The sequence below is a fragment of the Coptis chinensis genome, chromosome 2 (assembly GCF_015680905.1).
Source record: "Coptis chinensis isolate HL-2020 chromosome 2, ASM1568090v1, whole genome shotgun sequence".
Taxonomy (NCBI): domain Eukaryota; kingdom Viridiplantae; phylum Streptophyta; class Magnoliopsida; order Ranunculales; family Ranunculaceae; genus Coptis; species Coptis chinensis.
Genome location: NC_141457.1, coordinates 35,283,383 through 35,293,652, shown reverse-complemented (window position 1 = coordinate 35,293,652; position 10,270 = coordinate 35,283,383). Strand labels below are relative to the sequence as shown.

Genomic DNA, 10,270 nt, shown 5'->3' with positions numbered 1-10,270 from the left:
TGTGGATGTACATATTCGGCGTTGGGTAGTGATTGTGGTAGCCAGGGAAACTAGGTAAGACATAGATACGACGTGATTTTAGGGACACGCAAAGAAAGCCTTAAATAATATAATTATGGTAATATGTTGGTTATTTGTTTAGTTAGAACCTAAGGCGCCTCGATGGAGGAACTACATGCCTTATTTATTTATGCGTATGGTTTGTTGTGTGGTTAGTGAGAAGTTAAGGTGCCTCAGTGGAGGAACTACCGGCCTTAATTATTGTACTTAAGGATATTGTATTAGTCGTTGAAAGTTAAGGCGCCTCGGTGGAGGAACTAACTGCCTTATAGATTGTGTATATATATGTATAAGTATATATTGTATGTTAGAGCTACTCACACCAGCATTTTTATAATGCTGACCCGATTTGCATGTTTGCTTATCGGGTGTGTTCATTAAATGAACACAGTTGATAAGTCTTGACATGTTTAGTGTTGAAGAAGATTGGTTGCTGCTTGTGGTTTGCGTTAGCGTCGCATTTCAAGATAGGCTTTGTTTTCCTTTGAGGTGATATAGATTTTCAGTTAAGATAAGGTTATTTGCATTTTCATTTGTTAATTTTTGTAATGAAGAGGACATTTGTTTAAGTTAAAATTTTTATTGGTTTTTAATTATCCGCATATTTAAAACTGTTTATGGGTTTTTGGAAGTGGAGAGTGCGTCACACCTCGGAGATCGAAGAGTCGAGAACAAATAATGTTTTTCCGAATTCTATCGAAATTCGGGGTGTGACAAATTACGTACAAGAACAAGAGGTGCTTAGTCGTAGTGGGAGGGTTGTTAGACAACCAGATAGGTGAATGGTTTGGGAATGTCTTTAGACATAACCACTGATAATCAATATCCTAATCCCTGGACCTACAATGAAGCACTCCAAGATAGAGATGTAATATCTTGGCAAAAGGCAATGAATTCTGAGATGGAATCTATGGATTTTAATCAGATCTAGGAGCTTGTAGAGCCACCCAATGGTATAAAACCCATTGGATGCAAGTGGGTCTATAAAATGGATGTCAAGATAGCTTTCCTTAATGGAAGTCTTGAGGAAACCATCTATATGGAGCAACCAGAAGAATTCATTGAAAAAGGTCAAGAGCATCTTGTTCTGTACAAGAAATTTGATGGAAACATAGTGGTAATTCTTGTGCTTTATGTAGATGACATCTTACTCATTGGAAATAATGTTAAAGTGTTGTCAGACATAAGGGTATGGTCATCAAAGCAATTTGATATGAAGGACATGGGAGAAGCGGGTCACATCCTTGGGATCAAAATTATAAGAGATCGCAAGAAAAGGATGTTGTGCTTATCTCAGGCTACCTATTTTGATACTATGTTGACTCGTTCTAACATGCAAAACTCCAAGAAAGGTTTCTTGCCTTTCAGGCATGGAGTTCCTCTATCAAAGGATATATGTCCCAAGATACCAAAAGAGATAGAGGACATGAAAGCGGTTCTTTTTGCTTCGGCTGTAGGAAGCTTAATGTACGCCATGATATGCATGAGGCTAGACATCTGCTTTGCCGTTAGCATGGTTAGCGTGATATCGAAAAGAACCCGGACAAGGGCCTTTGATCAAGGTAAAACATATACTGAAGTACCTGAAAAGGACTAAGGATTATATGTTAGTATACCATGCAGATAGTTTGGTTCCCATAGGGTATACAGTCTACACTATGATAGGGTTATATACTAAAAGCATTACTTTTGTATTAACTCTAATTCTATATATTTTGAATGAGAATTATATGGGCAAATGTTATGCATATTATATATGTTATTAGTTATATGCATTTGTCTAATACTTTATGTTGTAGATGATATGGTGTGAACACACAGAAGATCATATCATCAGTACCTTATAAAGTATAAGTAATCGTTCGTAACCTAGATGGATTTGGACAAACCATTGGTACGATTGTAGTATAATCTGGTATTAGTCTATCTTGACTATAGGATTATACTAGTACACTTTGTGTGTATTGAACAGGACCAAGTGAGGTTGTTTCTCCTTATACTGACTATATAAGAGAACAAACACCTCTGTTATTATGGATGCTTGTCCTCCTAATCCGGATATAATAACGGGCACTTACATGCATTGTACATTGCTTTAAATCATCAATGAGTGAGATTCATTTGTGAATCAACAAACTCGATGGATTGGGTAATGACATTGTACGTAAGGTGTGTTGTTGATTATAGAAGGAATCCGTGTCCCGCAAGAAGTCGGGTTGATGATGTCCCCTTGAGGAGCTCAAAAAGATTGTCATGTAAACCCTGCAGGTGGATTTATTCCGACATGACAATGAGGTTGAGTGGTACTACTCAAGGACATAAGAAGTTGATTAATGTAGTTGTTAGTAACTTGACTTAATCAACGGACATTCGATATCTTAAACACGGGGAGATCAACGAGCATATAATATGGTGCCCATAAACGCTGACACATAATTTGGGATTAGGGCGGTAGTGCAATAATGTCCTTTAGTGGAATAAGCCATTTGTTGACGGACTTGGGCCGTGTGTTCTGGGCGAACATGGGAAGCCCAAGCCCGTCAAGAGGCCCAACTCTAATTTCTCCTCATGGTCCCTGTTGTAGCCTATAAATAGAACAATCTCCTCTGGCCGAAATACACTATTCATTGTTCTGAAAAAGAGGCAAGAAAAGTAGATCTGAATTCGTTTCTGATCTTGAGAAAAAGAAGGGGATTGGTAGATCGTTGCCCACACAACGTCTAATCTGTTCTAAAGGAATACAACAGAAGATCAAGGGGTTAATTGTTGATTTCAGATTTGATAAAGCTTGGATTCTCAGAGTTATCTAAATCAGATCTAAAAGGTATGTTCTCTATCACAAATCGTGAGAACCAATTGATTCTGCTGCGCATGGTTCTCGCGGTTTGTAGAAATAGTCATTATGAAATAACGGTTCCTACAGACTATCGTGAACTCCAAAAGTATTTCCACAAATGTAGAATGGTAAGCATCCACACTATCGTGGCTTACTACTTCTCGGTGTGGAGGGTGCTGAAGGGTCAGATAGGGACAAGAGTAAGTCTACCTCAGGTTGTGTGTTTACCTTGTGAGGTGGAGCCATAGTATGGAGGAGTGTCAAGGAGAATACTTGTCTGACTCCACCATGGAAGCTGAATATGGGGAAGCTATTGAGGCAGCTAAAGAAACAGTTTTGGGTCTGGAACTTCTTGTAAGCAACTAAACACATTGAGCGCAAGTACCACCTAGAAAAGTGGAGATGTTTATGTTACCAAGATAGCATCAGAAGATAACCTAGCTGACCCCTTGACAGGCATGTTGAGGGGATGGGAATCAGATGCTTGGTAGCATAGCTTTAAGTATAAGTGGGAGATTTGTTAGTAGAATACTAAAAAGCAATGCTTTGAGTATAAGTAGGAGATTGATAGGGTTATATACTAAAAGCATTACTTTTGTATTAACTCTAATTCTTTATAATTTGAATGAGAATCATATGGGCAAATGTTATGCATATTATATATGTTATTAGTTATATGCATGTGTCTAATACTTTATATTGTAGATAATATGGTGTGAATACACAAAAGATCATATCATTAGTACCTTATAAAGTATAAGTAATCGTTCACAACCTAGATGGATTTGGACAAACCATTAGTACGGTTATAGTATAATCTGGTATTAGTCTATCTTGACTATAGGATTACACTAGTACATTTTATGTGTATTGAACAGGACCAAGTAAGGTTGTATAATCTGGTATTAGTCTATCTTGACTATAGGATTACACTAGTACATTTTACGTGTATTGAATAGGACCAAGTGAGGTTGTTTCTCTTTATACTAACTGTATAAGAGAACAAACGCCTCTGTTAGTATGGATGTTTCTCCTCCTAATCCGGATATAATAACGGGCACTTATATGCGTTGTACATTGCTTTAAATCATCAATGAGTGAGATTCATTTGCGAATCAACAAACTCGATGGATTGGGTAATGACATTGTATGTAAGATGTGTTGTTGATTATAGAAGGAATCCGTGTCCCACAAGAAGTCGGGTTGATGATGTCCCCTTGAGGAGCTCAAAAATATTGTCATGTAAACCCTGCAGGTGGATTTATTCCGACATGACAATGAGGTTTAGTGGTACTACTCAATGACATAAGAAGTTGATTAATGTAGTTGTCAGTAACTTGACTTAATCAACGGACATTCGATATCTTAAACACGGGGAGATCAACGAGCATATAATATGGAGCCTAGAAACGCTGACACGTAATTTGGTATTAGGGCGGTACTGCAACAATGGCCTTTAGTGGAATAAGCCATTTGTTGACGGACTTGGGCCGTGTGTTCTGGGCGAACATGGGAAGCCCAAGCCCGTCAGGAGGCCCAACCCTAATTTCTCCTCATGGTCCCTGTTGTAGCCTATAAATAGAATACTCTCTCTCTGGCCAAAAATCACTATTCACTATATCAGAAAAAGAGGCAAGGAAAGATAGATCCAAAATTGGATCTAGCTTTGTGAGAAAGAAGGGGATTGGTAGATCGTTGCCCACAACACGACCAATTTGTTCTAAAGGAATACAACAGAAGATCAAGGGGTTGATTTCGGATTTGATAAAGCTTTGATTCTTAGAGATTACATTTTAGCCGATTCTAAAAGGTATGTTCTCTAATCCAAAATTGTGAGAACCCATTAATTCCGCTGCGCGTGGTTCTCACGGTTTGTAGAAATATTCGTTCTGAAAATAACGGTTCCAACAATGATCCAGGTTGTGGGTTCCCCATTATGTGATACCATATGGGACATACACAAGTACACCTACTACCTTTCTTGTGCTACTTTGGGTACTTAGTCTGCCCTGGGTAGTGGGTAAGTAACAAACTAACAACCGTCAAGATGGAGGTAAAACTTCTAATAGTTGATTCGGCTGCTTGTATGTTATATGTGTATCAAGAATGAACCAAAATCAAACACACATTGTTGCCCATCATTTGAGAATTTGGAATCACGATACAAGATAATCTATATGAGAATTTAAACTTACCATCTAATGACCACACTCTAATATCTCATATCCAATCTCCTAACAAGAATATTGTGCGAATCCACATTTTTTCTTTTTTCTTGAAATTTGTAGCAAGTGAACTCTCACTTGCTATATATGTAGAGTTGCTTAGGAACATGAGATAAGAAAGTTATCCATTAATTGACAATCAAAACAGTCAAAAGAGTTTGAGGTACCTGTACATATTGCTGACTTGTTGTTCACTTTTCCCTTCCGCATTTTAACTACTAGAAGTTGGCCCTGATTTGATGGTCTATTGAACATTTGAACTAAGAGTGAATTTAGTCTTTATTCTCCTTACTTTATAAGAAGAAATGATATATAACATATCAACTAGATCTAAATATCTAATAATCATATTATTTACAGATTGGATACAGAGTTTGGTCATCAATAATAATCAAACATTTAGTAGTGGACTAGTGGTGCTCAACAAATTAAATCGTCGAAGAAACACATGTATACAAAACTTTATGTAGTTTCTCAAACGTAGCATGTGTATCAATTCAATGAATCGTATCACATTGAATAATATTGGAATTTGTTAGGAATATATAATTTAATTGTACTTACTCTTTACCAATTACCAAACTATACAAATCTTTTTTTCTTATACGTGTCTTCTACTTCTTAGTTAAATCCGAGCCTAGTGTCAATACACTATGTCCTTAAGACAGATTTTCCCCCTCATGGTGCTTGAAGATTGATGGGAAATTGTCTCCCAAGATAGAATGGATTTCCTTCTATAGAAAGCTAACACTTCAATTTTACAGAATCAGCAAACACAACATAGTATTTGACTAAGAACAGGGGGAGAAGAGAAAGATCAGAACTCTGTGTGATCTGATGTGTCTTTCTCTCCAAATTCATCCACTATTTATAGGTGAGTGGTGCATCTTCGAAACAACACAGTGACTCTTGGGAAAAAGTAAGCAACTCTTTGAAAAGTCACATGTTTTGAAAGGACACACCATTTCGGCATAAAGCATTGTTTCGAACCAGTGCCTATTTTGAAAGGTCACAGTTTTTCGACATGATGCACTGTTTCGAACCAGTGCACATTTCAAAAGGTCGCACCTTTTCGGCATAATGCACTGTTTCAAACCAGTGCACCCTTTCGAAAAGGTTTTTCTCACTTTACATACTGTTTCAAGAGAAACCCATTTCATCTCAAGTGGGGTAATTGGGGAGAAAAATTACTCATTCATATCTCAATGGATTTATGCAAATTCATTTATCTAACAATCCCCCACATGAATGAAAATTTGGCTTCTTCTATCATAAACATCGGATTTCTGTTCTTTTATAAATAAAAAGATACCTCATCACGTCAAGTAGCATGGGAGGCCTTGAACTTGCCTTAGTGAAAGATGATCGGATTTAATTGGACGGTCAGTAGACTTCAATTAATGTCCTTGAACTGTCAACCGTTTGTATAAACCTAGACAATCATTTTCACGCAGTACCTTCTCAAATACTGTTGGTTCTCACGTTTGTGTTCATTTTGGCCTTGAACACTTCTTGGTTTCAGATAGTGCTTTTGAGACATTTGCCTTAAAATTCTCATAGAAGCGGCCCCACTTCACACTCACATAGGTGATTTCTATAAAGAGTATCCTGTAATACTCTATTTGGATAACATAACCTTCCAAGATATAATAAATCATTAAAAGCTTGACTTATCTTGGGTCTCGCGGCAGATATGCACTATCTTATATAGGAATGGGTTAGAGTATATTATTACTCTCCAATGCTAACTAAGTCACAAACATAATTCAGTTGGCCCTTTGAACCTAGATCTTGGGATCTCTAGTCAACTAGGTTGGTTTTTCCATTATTAGGACTCTTGGTTGATTATCTCAAAGGCTTTAAGCCCATTCCCCTTGATAATCTTTCAACTTACTCTCTTGTTAAATTTTTTGTAAGCAGTTCCGCAATGTTATCTTTTGACCTTACATAGTCGATTGAGATAACAAAATTTGAGAGAAATTGTCTAACGGTGTTATGTCTATGACGTATATGTCGAGACTTCCCATTATACATGCTACTCTGTGCTCTACCAATAGCAGATTGGCTGTCACAGTATATACACACAACTGTCACAGGTTTAGCCCAGTTTGGAATATCCTCTAAGAAATTTTGAAGCCACTCTACTTTTTCTCCAGCCTTGTCCAATGCTATGAATTATGATTCCATAATGGACCTTGCTATGCATGTTTGTTTTGAGGATTTCCAAGAAACAGCTGCACCTCCAAGTGTAAAGACATATCCACTTGTGAACTTTGAGTCTTTAGTGTCAGATATCCAATTAACATCACAGTGCTCTTCTAGAATAGTTGGATATCTTGTATAGTGCATACCAAAATTCTGAGTATACTTTAAGTATCCCAAAACTCTCAGTATGGCAGTTCAATGATCTCTGTCAGGATTACTTGTATATTGACTTAGCTTGCTCACAGAGTATGCTATGTCAAGCCTTGTACAGTTCATGACATACATTAAACTGCCAAGTATACTACAGTACTCTAGTTGAGATATGATATCTCTAGTATTTTTGGCTAAATGAAGATTTACGTCAACTGGTGACCTTTTTGGTGTGATGTTATATTTCTTGAACTTTTCAAGAATCGTCTCAATGTAATGAGATTATGATAGAACAAGTTCATCCTCTGTCCTAGAAATCTTAATTCTTATGATAACATCAATGACACCTAAATCTTTCATGTCAAACTTACTAGATAATATTTTTTTAGTATATTTTAGGACATCCATATTACTATCCAAAATTAGCATATCGTCTACATAGAGACAAACTATAACACATCTCTTTTGAGTTCTTTTGACATAGACACACTTGCCACACTCGTTTATTTTGAAACCGTTTGACAACATTACATTGTCAAATTTCTCATGTCATTGCTTAGGTGCTTGCTTTAATCCATATAAGGATTTAGCAAGTTTGGAAACTTTCCTTTCTTGTCTAGGAGCAATAAACCCTTCGGGTTGTTCTATATATATTTCTTCATCTAACTCACCATTTAAGAATGTCGTCTTTATATCCATTTGATGTATCTCAAATCCATGTATTGATGTTATTGCTATTAGCATTCTTATGGAAGTTATTCTTGTAACTGGAGAGTAAGTGTCAAAATAATTCAATCCTTCATTTTGTCTAAAGCCTTTGACCACAAGTCTAGCTTTATACTTGTCGATTGATCCATTAGTCTTAAATTTCTTTGTGAATATCCACTTATATCCCAAAGTCTTGGAACCTGGTGGTAAATCCACCAATTCCCAGGTATGATTTTGCATTATGGATTCAATCTCGCTATTTATTGCTTATTTCCAATAAGTAGCTTCTGGAGATGACATTGCCTCCTTGAACATTTGAGGATTATTTTCCAACAAGTATGTTAGAAAATCAGGTCCAAAAGACGTTGACATCCTTGACCTTTTGCTACGTCTAGGTTCCTCCTCAATTTCACTTTGTGTATGATGGTTACTAGTTGTAGCATCTAAAGTTCTCTTTGTTGAACTTGGCTCTATACACATGTTATACTGAAACATATTTTCAAAGAATGAAGCATTCCTTGACTCAATAATCGTATTAACATGTATATCTTGAATCTCTTATTTATGAGCCAGAAAGCGATATGCACTACTATTGTTTGCATATCCAATGAATACACAATGAATGCACAATGAGGAAGGTGGGCTTAGAATCCGAAGCTTAGCAATCACTAATCGGGCTGCGAACTTAAGGCACATATGGCATAAAGTGAGCAAGAAACACACTTTATGGGTACACTAGATACAAAACAACCTGATAAAGGGGCGAAACTTTTGGCAACTAAAAATCCCTGGTGATTGCTCCTGGAGTTAGCGCCACATTTGGAAAGACCGAGATGAAGCGAGGGCTATTGCCACACATCTGATAGAGGATTAGGAAGGTACAAGCCTGTGGTACGACCCTTGGCATCCAGTGGGGATCTTGGCAGGAAAATTTGACACAAGGTTCTTCTGTGACTCAGCATGTAATAGGAGAGCTAAGGTCTCAAGTTTTATAGAGAATGGGCACTGGCAAATACCACACCGATTCAAAAGATACTACCTAGAATTAATGCAAGGCATCGAAGAAGAGGTGAACATCCATTCGGGTGAAGATGAAGTGATCTGGACAATTGCAGAAAGGGGAGATTTTGAGATGAAGGACACATATTATAGCATCAGAACTGTCAGACAAAGCACTCAGTGGCACCACATAGTCTGGTTTCGCAACAAAATACTCAGGTACTCATTTATAACTTGGTTAGCGATGAAGAGAGGGTTGAAAACACTGCAAATATTGAAGCAATGGAAGGTGGTGGCTAATGATGGTTGTGTACTATGTAATAGGGACTGTGAAATAGAGGAACACCTGTTCTTTACTTGCAGCTATGGTCGAGAGATATGTGGAAGGTTAATAGCAAGAGTTGGGTATCGAAGAGGGATAGAAACCACTTGGCAGCATGAACAGGACTGGTTAGCACAGAAAACTATAGGGAAAGGAGTCTACCAAGATGTGTTGAGGCTGCTGTTCACAGGATACATTTATTGGACCTGGAAAGAGAGGAACAACAAATGCTTCGAACATAAGTTTGCGACTGCAACAACAATTATGCAACTGATCATAAATGAAGTTAAGATTAAAGTCCAAGCAATAGAGGTTAAAATGGAGAAGGGGCATGAAAAAGAGAGGTTCGAACAACTGTGGCAGAAGCAAATAGAAGGGACTCAGCATAAAAAAATCAGATGCAAGTGGCACAAGGCAAGGGAAGGCAATCACACTCTAAACTCTGATGGGAGTGTGAAAGGAACACAGGGACTATGGGCAGCAGTAAATATGAGATAGCAATGGGCTTGTAATGGCAGCAGCCCATGGGCATTCAGCCTACAACAACATAGCGATGGTGGAATTGCAAGAGGTAGAGCAAGGGCTTGTTCTAGCCTTAGCACACAATGTCAGAAGGGTAGAATCATTACGGTTAAAAAGCAATCAATGACGAGCGCAGACAGACTCCTCCAATGTGGAAGCATTTCTAAAAACGAAAAGATACCCCTGGAAGGTGAGAAAAATGATAAAAAACATAGAAGCAATGCAAAGTCGTCTCACTTTTTT

The 10,270-nt window shown here is 37.5% G+C and overlaps 1 protein-coding gene across 1 annotated transcript; it reads left to right on the top strand.

Moving 5' to 3' along the window:
• Positions 1-9,232: 9,232 nt before the first annotated feature.
• On the top strand, positions 9,233-10,003 carry LOC147515887 (uncharacterized). The gene has a single exon (XM_086593087.1). It carries the CDS (start codon positions 9,233-9,235, stop codon positions 10,001-10,003), a length of 771 nt encoding a protein of 256 aa, XP_086449213.1.
• Positions 10,004-10,270: the final 267 nt, after the last annotated feature.